At 39.4% G+C, this 18,777-nt stretch overlaps 1 protein-coding gene across 2 annotated transcripts in view; it reads right to left on the bottom strand.

The window, feature by feature from the left end:
• The window catches only part of Wdr7 (WD repeat domain 7), a 296,825-nt gene that overhangs the window by 44,100 nt on the left and 233,948 nt on the right, over positions 1-18,777 (bottom strand). For both annotated transcript variants that reach the window (XM_052742313.1, XM_052742314.1), the window contains one exon: positions 9,096-9,195. In XM_052742313.1, the coding sequence (XP_052598273.1) occupies positions 9,096-9,195 (100 nt within the window). The remainder of the gene's footprint in view (positions 1-9,095; positions 9,196-18,777) is intronic.

The following is an 18,777-nucleotide window of genomic DNA, read 5'->3' as shown; positions in this document are numbered from 1 at the left end:
GAAAATCATACAGTAAGCATAAGAGGGCTTTTAAAGGACACATTTAAAACATGAAATTAGGTTTAAATAAGATGACTGTAAAAGACCAGGGCAAAGTATGAACATACTATTATTATTATTATTATTATTATTATTATTATTATTATTATTATATTGAGGCTGCTTTGTGATTTTTAAATCACATTTGTATTTATTTATTTGGGGTGTAGAAGTGGCATGCCATTGCGAGCATGTGGTGGTCAGAGAACAACCTGTAGGCATCAGTTCTCTCTTTCTACCTTGTGTGTCCTGGGGACTGAACTCAAGTTATCAGGCGTATTGGCAGGTGCCTTTACCCACTAAGTCATCTTGCCAACCTGCTCTGTAAGTGCTTTCAATTTCTCAGTTCATTCTAAGAACCCAGTTTGACTTAGCTAGAAATCCATCTTTGAAACTAAGCCAGTGTGCCAATATAGAAAGAAAAGTCCTTGGTCATATACTAGAAGACAAGAGAAACCAAATTGTATAGGGCATTAAATTAAAATGCAGTGTTTAAAGTATGTATCAGTTTTTATGTTTCTATGCTTGAGCAGTATTTTTTTTAAATTTTTTTTATTTTAATTTATTTTGCAATACAATTCAGTTCTACATATCAGCCACGGATTCCCTTGTTCTCCCCCCTCCCGTCCCCCTCCCCTTCCTCCCAAACCCCCCCCCCCCCATTCCCATCTCCTCCAGGGCAAAGCCTTCCCCACAGACTGAGGTCAACCTGGTAGACTCAGTCCAGGTAGGTCTAGTCCCCTCCTCCCAGGCCGAGCCAAACAATCCTGCATAGGCCCCAGGTTTCAAACAGCCAACTCATGCAATGAGCACAGGACCTGGTCCCACTGCCTGGATGCCTCCCAAACAGATCAAGCCAATCAACTGTCTCACCCATTCGGAGGGCCTGATCCAGTGGGGACCCCTCAGCCATTGGTTCATAGTTCATGTGTTTCCATTCATTTGGCTATTTGTCCCTGTGCTTTATCCAACCTTGGTCTCAACAATTCTTGCTCATATAAACCCTCCTCATTCTCGCTAATTGGACTCCCAGAGATCCACCCAGGGCCTAGTCATGGATCTCTGCATCCAGATCCCTCAGTAGTTGGATGAGGTTTCTAGCACAACAATTAGGGTGTTTGGCCATCCCATCACCAGAGTAGGTCAGTTCGGGCTGTCTCTCGACCATTGCCAGCAGTCTGTTGTGTGGGTATCTTTGTGGATTTCTGTGGGCCTCTCTAGCACTTTGCTTCTTCCTATTCTCATGTGGTCTTCATTTACCATGGTCGAGCAGTATTTTTTGATTGATGGAGCAATGCCTGGACTGACTGCTGAACCCAGGGTGTTAGACACCTGTTTGTCTCCCACCATACAAGGGCTCCATTAGGAGCTACCAAATCCTGATACTCCCCCACCTCTGCAACAGCTCTTACAACCTATCATAAACTACAGACTTGAGAGAATGTTTATTGAACAACTGCTAGGCTAGACCTTGTTTTAAGATCCTTACAGAACAGGAATAGAGACATAAGGAATATATGTTAATGAGTCCTGAGTACATTCAATGAGCAGTTGGTTTCTGTATCTGGAGGCTTTGCACTCACAGATTCAACCAGTTGTGGGATAAAAATATCCTAGAAGCCAAAACACCACATCTGTAGTCTATGTGATGGTAAACCTTTTCATTATTTCTCTGACAAAACAGTCTACCAACTGTTTACATAGTGTTCACAGTCTGCAAGATAATATGAATAATCCAGAGATGCTTTAAGTATATGAGATGATATTCATCTGTTAAATGCAAATCCTATACCATTTCACATATAATAGACTCCAGAATCTGAAGATTCTGGACCATGAGGAAAAACTGTACTATGGCTCAATTATTTCATAATTACTTATATAAAGAAAACTTTATACAAACATACATGTATACACACATGCACATTTCTATTTTAAGATACTAATTCTTCCTTATGAGTGTTTGCTTGCATGTATGTATATGCACTATATGTGTATAGTGCCCATGGAGGCCAGACAAGGGCACTGGATTCCTGGTAACTGGAATTGCAAAATAGTTGTGAATCACCTCGTGGCTTCCTCTAAAAAAAAAAAAAAAAAAAAAAAAAATTTAAAAAAAAACCAGCAAGTGCTCTTAACCACTGAACCATCTCTCCATCCTCATTTTTATTTTTTATTTTTGTATGTGGAAAGGGAGGAAGAAAATGGCAATGTGGGAACTTGAATGTTACTGAGAATGGTAAATGGAATGATGAGAATTCTTAGAATTGAAAGAAATTTTAAGCCAGATGCCTATAATCAGAGCACTTGCAAGGCTGAGGCAGGAGGACTTCTGTTAGTTCAAGGCCATCCTAATCCGCATAGCAAGTTCCAGGTCAGCCTGGGTTATACTGTTAGACTCTGTCTCAAAACAAACTTAGCAAAAAAGAAAGAAAAACATTTTTAGTCTACTCAATACTTTTGCAAGGATTTTGAAATGCTTTTTGCAACTACTGGGTTTGTCAAGAGCAAGGTATTGCTAAGCATTTGCTTTTCTCTATTGGTGCAAAGTTATTGGTTCACTAACATTCCAAGTGTGATGCTAGTATGAGAAGTGGCATAAGAAAAACAATCGCTCTGTACAGTCACTTAGAAATATTATTTTAAGATATGGTTTCAGAACAACAGAGTCTAAATTCCAGCACTGTTTGGGGGAATCTGTTTCTTTTCTTAGAGGTTCTCTAAATAGTATTTCACTGTTAGAACAGGAAGCCTACGAGGTAATTCTTCAATGGTGTCAGGCAGCCATTGTGTTCTTCAGCCATTCATCTTATTAGCGCCCCTGATGCTATATTTCTGGTTGTTGCTCCAGAATGTCATAAGAAGCATCTGCCATAAAAGCAGCTGCTGAAAGAGCAAGGAGGAAATACCTAAAATGTCAACTATAAGTATTAAAGAAACATCAATCTTACCATCCCTTAAGGTCCATTCTCCTCCTAACAAGAAGTCAAACCAATGTTGTCCTCACGAACAATACAGTGCCTTCCGAACTTCTATCCTGGTTGGTGCCAGCCAACTTGTAACTCACAAGGCTTATTTTCATAAAAACACTTTAAATCCCACATGAAAATACTCAGTAAGCTCATCAAATCCCCTTTTCTTATAAATACTATTTTAGCTAATAGAAAATGTCAGTAGTCAGCTATCTCCTTGGAACTTAGCTAACATTATATAACTCATTAACAAAGCTATGCTGAATAGGCATTTAATAAGTCACAGATAAGATGTGTCTCCCCTTATGCACTGGAATCATGCTTGTCACATGTGCAACTCCTAGTGTAATGCCCAAGTCAGCACTGCTATTACGTGGGCCACTTCCATGTTGCAGGACAGCACATGTGACATTTCTGATAAGCAGGCCTTTTCTATGTATCCTAAACTTCTGGCTTTATACGTGTCACATCTGCCTGGAATACTGTCTTGTCTCTCTCACTCCCCTCCTTTGCCTCACTGTTTAGGGCTCTCTGTTCAGACATCTTCCCTCAAAGGCAGCCTTTCCTGAGCAGCTCTCCTAAGATTCCTGCATAAATTTAGGTTAGTGTTCTTCCATGCTCGGTGGGCTCCCTCTTTCAAAGACTGATCACAATGCTTTAGCCAGATGGGAATGCTCGTCTTTGCCCCCTGTTGTTCCTCGATGGATATACTCATTTATTTTGTGATTTCTTGCATGTTAATATGTGGTCTAGCACAGTGGTGAGCTATTTTAATTTTTAAAAAATAAACAGTACAAATGATAAATTATAAATTGATGAGTAAATAGGAAGAAAAACAGGCTAATGTGGAGCGAGGGATATGGTTCAGTGGGTAAAAATGCTCACTGCACAAGCTTGATGACCCTGAATTTGATCCTCAGAACCCACATAAAAAGCCAGATGAAGTGGCGGGCCTCTGCAGTCTTAACACTCCTATAGCCACATAGGAGGTGGAGATAGGGGAGAGGGCTAGACTCTCAACAGGCAGCTAATGTGTGGCGTAGCAGCAGAAACAATAGGAGATCGTTTCAAAACATGGTGGAAGGAAAGGGCCAACTCTTGAAAAAAAAATGTCTCCTGGATTCTGTGTTACCCCCTCTCTGTCTCTATCTCTCATTACACCAAACAAATTAAAAGAAAATCAGGCCAAGTATGAAATTTCATTTTTAATGAGATTTTATGTGTTCAAAAGTCATGCTGTAATTCACAGAAATGTTGTTGAACTTGGGGGGTCAGGTCCAGCCACCAGTTCTTAATATGCCAATAAAAAAGCCAAATTAATAGTGGAAACCAGAGAAAGGAGATTTATTCAATGTGGCCACAATGGGAAGAGGTACAGAGAGACCCAGAGAACCCTTCCAGTCCCTTGGAGGTCCTGAAATGAGATCAGAGTTCCAAGGGCCAAGCATAAGCACATCTAAGTAGTTCTGGTCAAGGTGCAGTCTCACTCTCCATTGACTCATCACTCTCTGGGTTTCAGTCTCATCCTGAGGGGCTGCCTGACAAGTTGTTAGAACTGCCTGCAGGAGATTCTCTTTGCAGGAGAGAAGTTCCCTTTTCCTTCTCCAGCATGGGATTCCTGGAGGAATCCCCATTTCTTTGGGATTCATAGTTTCCACAGTCTGATAGTCAGTTTGAGAAACACAAGTGTCTCTGTGGAACACACCCATTTCCTTTACTCAGGAAGGTATGGAGAAACCACGTGTGTGGGAAAACAGCTTCAAATAGTCTGGCAACCAAATGCACATATTTTATGACTTAGCAAGGTACACACAGGAACAGTTACTAAAAATAATAAAATAAGCCTTAAAAAGTTACATAGATGATTTTTAGGGCAGTGAAACTCCTCTGTATGTCACAATAGTGGTAGAAATATTCCACAGTGCATTTGTTCAAATCTGTCAATACAGAACAGCAGGAGAGGACCCCAATGCAAACTACTGACTGTGTGAAAAAGTCAAGTATAGGTTTATCAATTATAATTGTTGGGGTTTAGAAAAGATGCTGCCCCCGCCATGATGCTTTGGATGTAGATCACATTGCAGAGAGGGACTTTCTTAGAAGTTCCTTCACCTCCCCAAACATCAGGTCCATCAGTGAACACGTGGCCTTCAAAGTTTATAGTCTCACTACCCAAGGAAGACCCAACCTGTGTCACAGAAGGATCAGTGAGTATCAACACTACACCCAGAGTCCAGAGGAATACTGTTCCTGACTGTTGTCTGTGCTACAGGATCACTCTCCCTCCATCAGTTACCCCCATTCAGCCTCCTACTTCTTTCTCTACTATGAAGATGAAGAGATATTAACTCTGGCCTGTCTGCAAGCATCATGTTTCCTAGGGCTTTCACACTTGTGTTCGTGGTAATAAGTGTGCAAGTATTGCCTCTTGCACCTACTGCCACTTTGTTTCAGCAACTGCAACCATGAATCCCAAGGAACGTGTGGTCTTCCTCACGATGCCAGTGACCACTGTGGTGGAGATGGCTAGCAGGGAGGTCACGCACTGTGTGAGTGCAGTGGATATAGAGCCAACATCTATATCTTCATTCAATTTTGCCACAAACCTAAAACTGTTTTAAAAAGGTCTACTATGAAGTTTTAAATAACTTTATTCAAAAAGATTCTAATAGTGTACTAGTAATAAAAGAAATGCTATAACAATTTTTAAAAATTGCCAAACAAAAAAATCATAGATCATAGATTGTTACAGAAAAATAAGGGTAGATTAAAAAATATTAAACAGATGAATAAGGACAGATCAGTAGCCTGGAAATCTTGAATTTTGCTAATTTCTCAATTGGTATTATATTTATTATACTTAAAAAGTTAACTGAAATAATAAATAAAAGGAAATAAATGGTTTGACAACTGAATTAGAGATATTAAGTCTGGCATACTACAAACACTAACAAGGACTGCTGTGAGTAAGAATGGCGGGTACAGATGAGCGAGGAGTCTGGCAACTGTGTGACTTATGAGACAAGTACAGGGTTAGGAGGACTGCAGGGAATTCTAACAGAGCAGTCCTGAGGGAGAGCTAACCATCACCAGCTCAGTGTGGTTGTCTTCAGCATGCATACTAGCCAGAAACGCTTTACACATGAGTGGCCCATGAGGTGACCTCCCTGAATTAAGCTGCTTTTGAACAATCCCAGTAAATATAGCAAAGGCACATTTCTTAAAATCCGAACTGTGATTATGACCACTTATCCAACAGATACTTTGAATGCCTCCTACAAAATCTGAGAGAAGACCACGATAGAACATGGTAGAAAAAGATGGTGTTAAAAAACGAGGCAAAGCTCAGACGGGGAACGATATATGTGATGACCAAAACCAGAACCCTGAAAGCCTCAAAGAACAAACTTCAGGGTGTAATTCATGTTGTTAGAAGAGAAGACCCCAGACCCCCAGGTCTGCAAAGAAAAAGTGACTGCATGTGGCTGGGTGATTGTAGGATCATCACATTATGCCATCAACAGGAAACGGTCAGCTAGAAGGGATGCTGAGGAAGCAGGAGCTAAAAGCCTTTTCTGAGGCAGTTAAACAGATCATGAGAAGTCTTAGGCTGGGCCCTGGCTGTAGACCTGATCTATCTTACAAGGGATCCTCAAGTAGTGATAATGCACAAATTCTCAGTTTTGAAGACACTTACAAGGTATCTCTACCTCTCCTTTCCTCCCTTCCTTCTTCTTTTAACTCTGTAAATGTTTGTGTTTCTATCAAATTTGCATTTTAGTACCATTCTCCAATTGTAAAAATCTGTTTTAAAACTGTGGTTGCTAGAGACTGGAGGTGGGTGGGGTGGGATAGGAAATGTTGTTCAGTTTACTAAGGGTTTTTTTTTTTTTTTTTTTTTTTTGGTTTTTCAAGACAGGGTTTCTCTGTGTAGTTTTGGTGCCTGTCCTGGATATCACTCTGTAGACCAGGGTGGCCTCGAACTCACAGAGATCCGCCCGGCTCTGCCTCCCGAGTGCTGGGATTAAAGGCATGCGCCACCACTGCTGCCCATTAACTAAGTTAAAAAGAAGTGAGAAACGCTACTATACTTTGCAAAATTGTGTTAACTATAGGATAATGTAACAGACACTTTAAAATGTTACAAAATTTTAAATGTTTTCATTATAAAGAAATGGTCAACTTTTGAAGACACAGAAACATTTGACCTGATTTAAATATTATAATATATATGCACCAAAACATATGATATCTCACTGATATATAAAATTATATTTTTAGGTATGTTTAAAAATAAATTAAATTGAGCCGGGTGGTGGTGGCGCACACCTTTAATCCCAGCACTCGGGACGCAGAGCCAGGCGGATCTCTGTGAGTTCGAGGCCAGCCTGGGCTACCAAGTGAGTGCCAGGACAGGCGCAAAGCTACACAGAGAAACCCTGTCTTGAAAAACAAAACGAAACAAAACAAAATAAATTAAATTGAAACCTGGCATGGTGGCACATGTCTTCAATCCCACCAGCACTAGAGGCAGAGTCAAGTGGATCTCGGTGAGTTTGAGGGTAGCCTAGTCTAAATAGTGATTTCCAGCTAGGGATACTTAGTGAGACCTGCTCTCAAATAAATAAATACACAAACAAGCAGAATTCTTAGAAGATATTCCGGGGCCTGGCATAGGGCTCAAGGGGTACAGGCCCTTGCTGCCAAGCCTGACAGCCCATGTTTGATCCCCAGGACCCACGTTGTAGAAGGAGAGAATTAACTCCCTCGGGTTTTTCTGATCTCCACACATGTGCTCTGCTCTCTGCTCCCACACAAAACTAATAAAGGCTTAAAAAAAAAAAAAAAGACATTTTGGAAATGCCGTTTGAAGAATTGTTTTTGAAAGACTCATATGAAAACGCCAAACTTAATCTTTAAAGAGTGCTTTCACTGACTTCAATGAGAGCCAAGAGGGAAGCCATATAGCATCTGAATAGGCTGGAAGAGGAAGCACACCAGTTAGAGAGCTGAACAAGTAAATGGCATATGCTCTATGCACAACGTCCACTCTCAGAGGCATCCACAGGGAAATGCATTTCGTATCCAAACAGCATCCTCTACAGTTGTCTGAAACCTGGAACTTTTACCCCTAGCACTTGTTATCATGTCTCACAACTATTTTACGGCAGGATACCAAAGAAAGTTTGAAGGAGGACATCAGATTAACGGTTTACTACATTGAAGAGATGACCTAAACTGTTAGACACTTACAGATTCTTATATCCCCTCTGTACAGTATGAAATCAGCAATACTAAACGTTATACTGAAACAGAGAAAGGTATGACATGGCACTTTCTCAATGAGCATCAAGCATCCTGTTAAAGGAGGACCTGGGGAGAATTTATCCCTGGCTTTGCTGTTAGCTAATGGTGTGACTCTGGAACAGGGTGATTTAAATAAAGCACTGAGCTTCAATTCCCTTCATATTCAAATGGGGACATACCTGCCCCCTCTATCCACTGGGTATATTTTGAAAATTAGATAAATAAGACCAAAGCCAAGAAAAAAATTTCATGAATGAAATGTTATAAAATCATAAAATGCAGCATAAAAGTCAGGAAAATGACACACTATTATTGAAAACAGCACTCATTTTGCAGAGTTGTATTCAACACTATTGTGAGTTGTTGTGTGATATGACTAGATTACTGTCTCAGAATTGTTAAGTATCTCGTTTTTCTTACACAGAAAATTAAGTTTTACTCAGTCATCACATCCTCACATGTAGTGTCAAACTTTTTTAGGAAGCATGTCAGAAGTAGGAAACCCAGACAACACTGGACAAAGGGGAGATATACTGTAAAATCAATCATGGGGAGTGCCTTCTCCTTCTGAGCTCCATTGTGAACCCATCACGGCAGCCTTCAGTCCTGGGGAATAAAGACAGCAGGGCTCTATAGTCTTTGAGTCCTTCATTAAACTACTGATGTCTCACACATTATCCATCGTGTTCCAGCAGCTCAGTCCGTCACCTGGTGAAGTGCTGGTCTCTTACTCCCTTCAATAACTTCATGGAGAGGAGGTTACAATGATTTGTTTACCTGACATTTTCCAGTCCGGATGTCATACAGGGCCACTGAGCCATGGCGTGCTCCAACTGCAATTCTGTGACTCCGTTCATAATAGCTGACCATGTAGAACCTGAATGGAACATTTTCACAGCAACAACAAAAACAAAAAGCCAGGTGAGATTGCCTGCACATGGAAGACAAAGCCAATACTCTCAAAGATTAAAGTCAATGTGCACACACGCACGTATGAATCTAAAATACATACACACATATATGTATTTATATGTATATAAAAGCTTTAATCTCTTTATATCTCTATTATTTCTAAATAAATACATTTGTAATCAACATGGAAATTTTAAAATAATGTTTCCCTTTAGTAATAAGTACTTTTGAAAAATCACCTAAAATGGAATTGATGGAGAACACTAGCCTGCTGAAAAATTTCAGCCAGCTCTAGTGGTTCACATCTATAAACCCAGTACTTGGAAGGCTGAGGCAAAGGACTGAGGTGAGTTTGGGCTAATGTGGCCTACACTGTAAGTTCCAGGCCATCAAGGACTACAGAGTAAGGACCATGTCTTTAAAAATTATTTTTGATAGCAAGCAATTTTATCATCCTAAATACACTTGAAAGCTTGAGGCACGAAGGGGCAAAGGCAAAAAGATAAATGTGAAAATCCAGTTCTATGAAAATGTTTGCAAACATTTCTATTTGAGCAGAAGTGAGAAGGGTTTTGAAAGACTCACATATTCAATTTAATTATGCTCTCATGGCTTGTTATATAACTAACAATATATGCATTCTCAATATATAATAATAATAACAATATATAACAATAATAAAAGCCTACGTGAATAGCATGTCTCCTGAATTCTCATCATTAATTTAAAATGACATTAGAAAGCTCTTCACCAGAAAAAAAAAAATCCTGAAAATTTCCAAGATCTTCCATATTTACTAAATTTACTAACTTGGTTAAATAACCAAGGTGATGGGCAATATGAACAAGTATATTTGTTATTTTTGTTTCATTAAATAAAAACGAATTCCAGAGTAGATGGTATGAAAGTTGTAAGAGGTTGACTTATTTTTATTACACTCTAGATGAATTTTCAGGAACGGATTAAGTATTTGGATTTCTGACCTAAGCCCTATCATACTGATATCAAGTCATATATGGCTGGGATCTACAGGTGAGGCTGGTACTATAAGGGTAAATCAGGTCTGATTTTTACATTCACAAATGCTTCTCATTTCACATGGTCTCAGTGAGCTGTCCAGGGGATGAGGACTACCCTGAAGAGTCTATTGAAAATGTTTTTCCCTCCTCCTTTGCTGCCACACACTTTCTGCATTGCTTAGTTTTATATCAACTTGAGTTATTTTGGAAGAACTCTCAGAGAGAAAATGCTTCCATGAGCTTGACCTGGAGACAAGCGTATAGAGGATTTTCTTGATTATTGATTGATATGGAAGGGACCAGGCCACTGTGGGTGCTATCACCCTTCGGCATGTGGTCCTGAGTTGTGTAAGAAATCAGGCTGAGAAAGCCAGGGGGACCCTGTTAATGTAAAGTAAGATGCAATAAATTTCCTTGTGCTGCTTAGTTGTCATCAGCTTTATACAAACTAGAGTCCTCTGGTCTTTTGTATACAAAAGAGAATCCCAACTGAGGAACTGCCTCCATTGGGGTACTTTCTTGATAATGATTGATATGGGAGGGACCAGCTCACTGTGGGCGGTGCCACCCCTAGGCAGATGGTCCCAGGTTGTATAAGAGAGCAGGCTGAGTAAGCCACGGAGATCAGACCAGTAAGAGGTCTTTACTTCAGTTCCTTTCCTCAAGTGTCTGCCTTGACTTCTCTGGATGATACAGAGTACAAGCTGTAAGATGAAATAAACCCTTTCCTCCCCAAGTTGCATTTGGTCAGTGTTTTATCACAGCAACAGAAACCCTAAAGCAGCTTTTACTCTTTTTCAAGGGAGACTCATAGGTGGATACTAGATATAAAGCAAAGGATGACTAGACTGCTACTCACAACTCCAAGGAGGCTACCTAATAAAGAGGACCCTAAGACAGACACAGGGATAGACCAAAGACAAAGAAATGGATGAGATCTACATGAGCAAACTGAACGTGAGGGGGGGTAATGAAGGGCAAGAGTCGAGGGAAAGAGAGTTTAGGGGAGCGGGAGATCCCAGCCGGATCAAGAACAGACAGGGAAAACAAGGAAAGAGACACCATGATAAATGAAGACCCCAAGGGAATAGGAAGAAGCAAAGTGCTAGAGAGGTCCCCAGAAATCCACAAAGATACCTCCACAACAGACTACTGGCAATGGTTGAGAGAAAGCCCGAACTGACCTACTCTGGTGATCAGATGGCTGAACACCCTAACTGTCGTGATAGAACTCTCATCTAATGACTGATGGAAGCAGATGCAGAGATCCATGGCCAGGCCCCAGGTGGAGCTCCAGGAGTCCAATCGGCGAGAGAGAGGAGGGATTATATGAGTGAGAATTGTTGAGACCAAGGTTGGAAAAAGCACAGGGACAAATAGCCAAACTAGTGGAAACACATGAATTATGAACCAATAGCTGAGGAGTAAACCATGGAACTGGATCAGGCCCTCTGGATAAGTGAGACAGTCAATTAGCTTAAAATGTTTAAGAGGCCCCCAGGCAGTGAGACTGGGACCTGTCCTTAGTGCATGAGCTGGCTTTTTGGAACCTAGGGCCTATGCTGGGACACTTTGCTCAGCCTAGATGAAGGGAGGAGGGGACTAGACCTGCCTCAACTGAATCTACCAGGCTGAGCTGAACCCCCTGGGGAGTCCTTGCCTTGGAGGAGGCAGGAATGGGGGGTGGAATGGGGGGAAAGGGAGTGGGAGGAGGGAGGGTAGGGGAATCTATGGCTGATATGTAAAATTAAATTAATTGTAAAATAAAAAAAAGGGAAGAAAAACTACAATGTATTTTTGAGGTAAGATACAGGACAGTTCTGTAATTCTAGGAAGAGAGGCTGAGGGAGACAAATTTGAATGTTATCAGCAGGGGCTTTGTGGAAGGATAGGGCTTTATTTTCAGTAATATAGAAGGCAAACACTACTTGTGAATGCCCTGCTGGCCATACTGTTCACAGAAAGTAGTATATTATTCTGCTTCAATAAACACTGGGAATCTGCATTCAAAATCTAATGTTCTCATAATTGAAAATTAATATGCTTTAGAAGAGTTTTTAAACAGTTGTTGTTTTGATATTAGTAATTATATCTGTCTGAGTATTGGATGTCATGGTATCTATATCTGCATTAATATTGGCATCCATCTCTGTATATATATATATATATATATATATATATATATATATATATATATATATATATATATATACCCATAGGTAATTTACATCTCCTTACAGTAACATGAAGCTTAATTTCTCACACGTGTTTTAACAAACATTTGTTCTTTGTAGTTAATGACTATAGAGAAATAAAATTTACAGTGGCATTTTATCTATTATTTGCAAAAATTTAATAGCTATACTGCCAAAATCCTACTGCAAAACAATATTATCATCTTCAAAATAACATTTTTCAAAACAAAACACATTTGTGATGACAGAATCTTAAACTAAAGGTTTTGTTACATTACCTAATCTTTATGCTTTGGATATCAACCCCATCCTTCTAGAGCATCTACAAACACCATTATTTATGGGATAAAAAAGATTAAATCTATTCTTGGTATCAAATCTTTGGTCTGCCTGAAAGGACCATATATTACATTTCTAGCATTTTTCATTCTCTGTAATTTACTACTTGACTAACATTTCTAAAAAACACTTTAAAGATTTCTGGGCAGTGACAGGCTCATGGACTGGTTTTGGCTTAGAGTTTTGTATTAAAATTTCCTTCCTGGTTTTTGTAACAATAAAAAAAATCCTATATATGTTAGTCTGCTGCTGCAGGAACCTACCATCTGCTGAAGCCTCTCAGGTCCCCTATACCCTAGACTACATTCTTCTGGAAGCAGTTCTGCCTGTGAGCATTGTACGTCCTGGGGATGGTGAGATATGCATCCTCTGCCCCCACCTCTGACGCCATCAAGGGGTTGAGGCAGGAGTCTATTAGAGTTTTTAATATTGTTCTTGTCTTCATCCAATCCCCAGGAAAGTCCCAAGTTTTCTAGAACTTTGGCATCTCAGTGTTCAGGTCACTGTGATGATAAGAAGACACTGAGGTGGCAATTACTAAACTGGCAAGAATCTTTTTGTTAGTATTTCATTTGTGAAAAAATGCCCCAACAAAAGGCAACTTAGAGGAGAAAGGGTCACTGTGGCCCACACAGTTCCAGGTTACAGACCGTCATTGCCTGGAAGTCAGGCAGCAGGAACTTCAGAGAGCTAGTTACAAAAATTCACAGTTAAGATCAGAGAGAAATGAGTAAACACATGGTTATTGATCAACTCACTTTCTCCATTCTTATACTGGCTAGTAACCAAGTCTAGGGAATGGTGCCATCCACAGTAGACACGGTCTTCCCACATTAGTTACTGTGCTCAAGACAATCCTACACAGACATGCCACAGCACAATCTATTCTAGATGATTCCTCACTAAGACTCTTTTCCATGGTAATTCTAGACTGTGTCAGGTTGACAGAACTACTACACCAACCTACCAACCTACCCTAGTACTTATCATCTACCAGGTGGGCTTAAAGGAAACTGCCCAATCAGAGCCAGCATTAGCAAGGGAAAGGATGTGGGTATTGATGGAAAAGGCATTTGTTGCTGGGGTCAAGGTGGTCATTACTCAAAATGTTTAAAGACTTTGGCTATTGTACACATGTGGATTATGGTTCTTGTCAACCATGAATTACATCACACCATTTTTTGTTCACAGCTGTCCTTCAAAGCTCTGGGACCTCCCCTTGGGTTCCTTTGGCTTTTTCTGATCTAGGAATTGCCATCCCCTTGCACATTCTTGGATATGCTCATAGTGCTCCCATTTCTAAGTCTTTCTGTTCCTGGTACCTGGAAAATCTCAATGGCCCATCATCTTAGCTGCTCATGCACTCACTTCACCAAGATCCCATTCTGAGGTTATCGGGATAAAAAAATGTCTTTATAAATCACCCTGTTTGATAAAGTAGCCCTTCCCTATTGCTCTCTAACCCAACATCCTATTTTAAACTTAATCCATCACCTCTGAAATATTCAACAGCGATTTTTGCCTTTTATAAATCAAAAGTTGTTTGTTTTCCTCCATCAGAGACTGCTGCTAATTGGGGCTTAAATATGGATCAAGCAAGCAAGATGCAATAGTAAGAAGTTTAATGCAGCTAAGATCCAAACATAATGCTTACCCTTTAATGAGCAGCATGTGAACTGTGTTAAATGTTCACTTTTAAGATGAACTAATTTTCCATAGGGTCTAAAATAACAATTGAGGTAGATATAGTGGAAATAAAAATTGCCCCAAAAAGTCAAGCAGAAATCGACAATTATGCTGTCTGCCTAGTGATCCTTTAAAAATATTTGATGAGGATAAACAATGGCAGATTTACAATGTTATCTGCCAAGGCCCTGGGTACCTTAGCAAAAAACTGACAGTTACAGCTTAATGATCTTTTGAGGTTAGAAATAGCTGCATAGGCTGAAATTTGAAAAGATGAATATAAGTAGTCTAGATTATGATATATACAATGAAATGTATTTTTCATTTTCCTGGGGATAAAAATGATTCTAAGAATTTGTAAAAATACTAATACTCCACATACTAATTTCAGTGAATGAGGCATTGTCACACAAAACATAATTAAAACTCAGTATTAAATATTAGAACAAGCTGTTGGGGAGTAGTGGTACAATTCAGTTCTCCAAAGCTGTATTTGTGAATTCAGCTATTCAGGAGCAATTCACAATGGGGTGTACCCACACTACATTGGTAGTCTGTGACCTAAAATACAATGTAAACTCTAGCCCAAGAGCTCACTTTGCTTGACAACTCACCTCTAAATAGCTGTGGTATTTTCCATTTATGGTTCTGTTTGAATTGATAAACTTTTATCTTTATTGAAAATGGCCCTCAGTGAGCACGGGGTTCATTCACACTTATAATTCCAGCACTTAGGAGACAGAGGAACTCAGTAACTTTGAGACCAATCTGTTCTATATGGCAAGTTCTAGGTCACTCAGGGTTACATAGTGAGATTCTGTCTCAAAATAAAAGGAACATGGCAATGAAATGACTCTTAATGACGTAATGCTACACCCATAGACCAGTGCCTCACCAGATAAGCTTTTCTTTCTGCAGATGAGAACAAACACAGAGACCCACAACTGGACAATGTGCAGAGAGTGAGGGACTTTAGAGCACTCAACCCTGCTGTGGGATGTTCTATATGCCAAATGTGTTGCTCTGATTGGTTAATAAATAAAACACTGATTGGCCAGTAGCCAGGCAGGAAGCATAGGCAGGACAAGCAGAGAAGAGAATTCTGGGAAGTGGAAGGCTGAGGCAGAGAGACACTGCCAGCTGCCGCCATGACAAGGAAGATGTAAGGTACCGGTAAGCCACGAGCCATGTGGCAAAGTATAGATTAATAGAAATGGGTTAATTTAAGATAGAAGAACTAGATAGCAAGAAGCCTGAGCCATTAGGCCAAACAGTTTAAATAATATAAGCGTCTGAGTGGTTATTTTATAAGTGGGCTGTCGGACTGCTGGGCTTGGCGGGACCTGCAGAGAAAACTCTAGCTACACAACCCTAATGGGATATCTTTATCAACACCCATCTTCCCCAAAGGCTCAAGGATCTATGTGGAAGAACAAGCAGGAATAGTTTATGAGCCAGGGGACAGTGGACACCAGAAGAACAAGGACCTTTGCATCAACTAAGTAAGGTACTACAAGCTAATAGAGACTAAAGCAGCATCAACAGGACCTAGATGGGTCTACACCAGGTCCTCTGCATATATATTACAACTTTTAGCTGTATTTAAAATACTAGCTTTATAAAAATACAAATATTAGATTTGGGCTTAGCATTTTTACGGGTCTCCTGACTGTGAGAACGAGTGGGTCTCTGACTCTTGTGTCTGCTCTTGGGACTCTTGCCCTCCTATTGGGTTGCCATGTCCAACTTAGATAGGATAGTTTTGCTTCATCTTATTGTATTTTATTTTGTCATGTTTGGTTGTCATCTCTTAGAAGGCTGTTCTTTTCTAATGAGACACAGAAAGGGAGTGGATCCAGAGGGGAGGGGAGGTGGGTATGAACTGGGAGTAGAGGAAGGGAAAACTATAATCAGGATGTATTATATGAGAAAAAAAAATCTATGTTCAATAAAAGGAAAAAAAGAAAAGAAAACCTTTCAAATTTAAAAAGCCAATTTAGAATAGATAAGAAGAGGAAACCCGTGCAACCCTCAGCAAAACTTTGATTTGGGAGAAAGACAGAGAACTATACAATAACTGAACTATGTCTTTGGTAATCTACAATGATCCTATGACATTATATGACACCATTCAAGATGCAAAAAGAAATGTTCTTTGCCTAATACAGAATTAACTTTTAGTTTAATATGAAACCACTTTAAGTCTATAAAAATATAGAACAAGTTGCATATATAACATATAATCTGCCACATGTAAATGCAGTTAACATAGAGTCCTAACTATGTATCAGACACTACCTTAAATATTTGTATACGTCTATCTTTATAAGCAGCAGAAAAAACCTCAGAATACATTATAAGCAATTCTGAACCTAGTTGCTTTTAAAGGTTATTGATACTGAGTTAAGTAATTCATAAGCTTTTGACTCTTCTTAAAAGTTAAAGCAATATATTAAAAAAGCCTCTTCAAAAATATCAATATATATTCATTGTAAGCACATTTAACATATATGCATAGCTTCAACCTATACATAAATTTAAAGTAAAGCTTTTGAATGTTTTACTAAAAACAAATGAAATATGCTTGAGGAGATAGATAGGTACTTTAAAATATTATACAATGTATACACATATCAAAATATCACATGATATCCCATTAGTATGTACAACTGCATACTATGGTTTCTTTTTTGAGACAAAGTTTCTCTGTGTAGCTCTGGCTGTCCTGGAACTCACTTTTGTAGACCAGGCTGGCTTCAAACTTACAGAGATCTGCCTACCTCCGCCTCCTGTGCTGGGATTAAAGGCATATGCCACCACAGCCTGACTCATACTATGAATTTTTAGAATTAATTAAAATTATGAAGAGAAAAAGCACAATGAAATATCACCCCCATTCCAGTTAAAATGGCTATTAGTCAAAAAGGCAACTAAATAGCAAATGCTGGTAAGGATGTAGAGAAATAGCTCATGCATGGTGGGTACATCATTAGTACAGTCATTATGAAGAACAGTATGGATGTTCCAAAAAAAGAAATGATAGCAGTAAATAAAGGAAGTATCTGCAAACCATGTTTATTGCTCAACTATGTACAATGTCAAATGAAAATTACCCTAGATGTCCTACATTGGATGAGTACACTAAGAAGTGCTATATATATAATGGAATATCTTCACCCATATAAAAGAATGTTGTCCTATTATTTTCAGTGAAGATGGAACTGAAGACATTATGTTACATGAAATGAGTCAAACCTAAAGACAAGTACATATGCAAACGCTAAAAATGACCATCTGAATGTGAATAGTGATTACTGGAGGTTGAGAGGCAATGAGGACTGGGAAATTTGGATATAGCTACCAAACTACAGGTATCTAGAAACCGTTCTAGTGTGTACAACATGGTGGCTCAGTGGGGTGATTACAGTTCACAGGAAACCATTATACACTTTAGGAATAACAAGAAGAGGATGGCTCAAAGGCTCCAAACGTGAAGTGACAGAAAGATAGAAATACTACCTGATTTGATAAGAACATATGGATTTAAATGTCACATTTTCCTGCAGATATATATAATTATTGTGCACTAATCAAAAGTTTAAAAATGGAAATGTTCACTTCCTTAATTTGATCATTATATATTATAAATATGGATTATCATACTCTTACACAGTGAATTTTAATTATAATTGTAATTTTTAAAAATAAGGTAGCTCTTTCTTCTCATCCCCACCACCTTAAGAGTAATCTCTGGTAATTATTTAGAGACTCTCCCATGAGTGTTTTTCACATTTACTACACCTCATCATACATTTTCCCCTGCAGGGCGGTATCTGCTTCTGTGTTGTAGGGATATGCTCCTCTATCAGTACACATGGACCACATGGGTCTTCCTCACAGCTGCACTGCATTCAGTGGGCATGCCGTCTACTACTTAACCATTCTTTTTCTGATAGACACATAGGCTACATCATGTCATGGATCTAGGTGAATACTTTTGCTGGACAGATTAATTAAAGTAAGATCAAATAATAGGCACACTTAAAATTTAGATAGGCAATGCCAAGTGTGGTGGTATTGTGTTCCCCAAAATATTGTGCACCCTAATAAACTTACCTGGGGTCAGAGAACAGAACAGCCACTAGATACAGAGGCTAGAAAATGATGGCACTCACACCTTTAATCCTAGCCTTCTGGAGGCATGGATCTCTGTGAGTTCAAGGCCACACTGGAAATAGCCAGGCATGGTGACTCACGCCTTTAATCCCAGAAAGTGAGCCTTTAATCCCAGGCAGTGACGGCAGAAAG

Source organism: Peromyscus californicus, unplaced genomic scaffold (assembly GCF_007827085.1).
Source record: "Peromyscus californicus insignis strain IS unplaced genomic scaffold, ASM782708v3 Scaffold_17__1_contigs__length_78620276, whole genome shotgun sequence".
NCBI classification, from domain to species: domain Eukaryota; kingdom Metazoa; phylum Chordata; class Mammalia; order Rodentia; family Cricetidae; genus Peromyscus; species Peromyscus californicus.
Note: the sequence above shows the minus strand (reverse complement) of the source record. Positions and strands in the feature narration are given on the sequence as shown.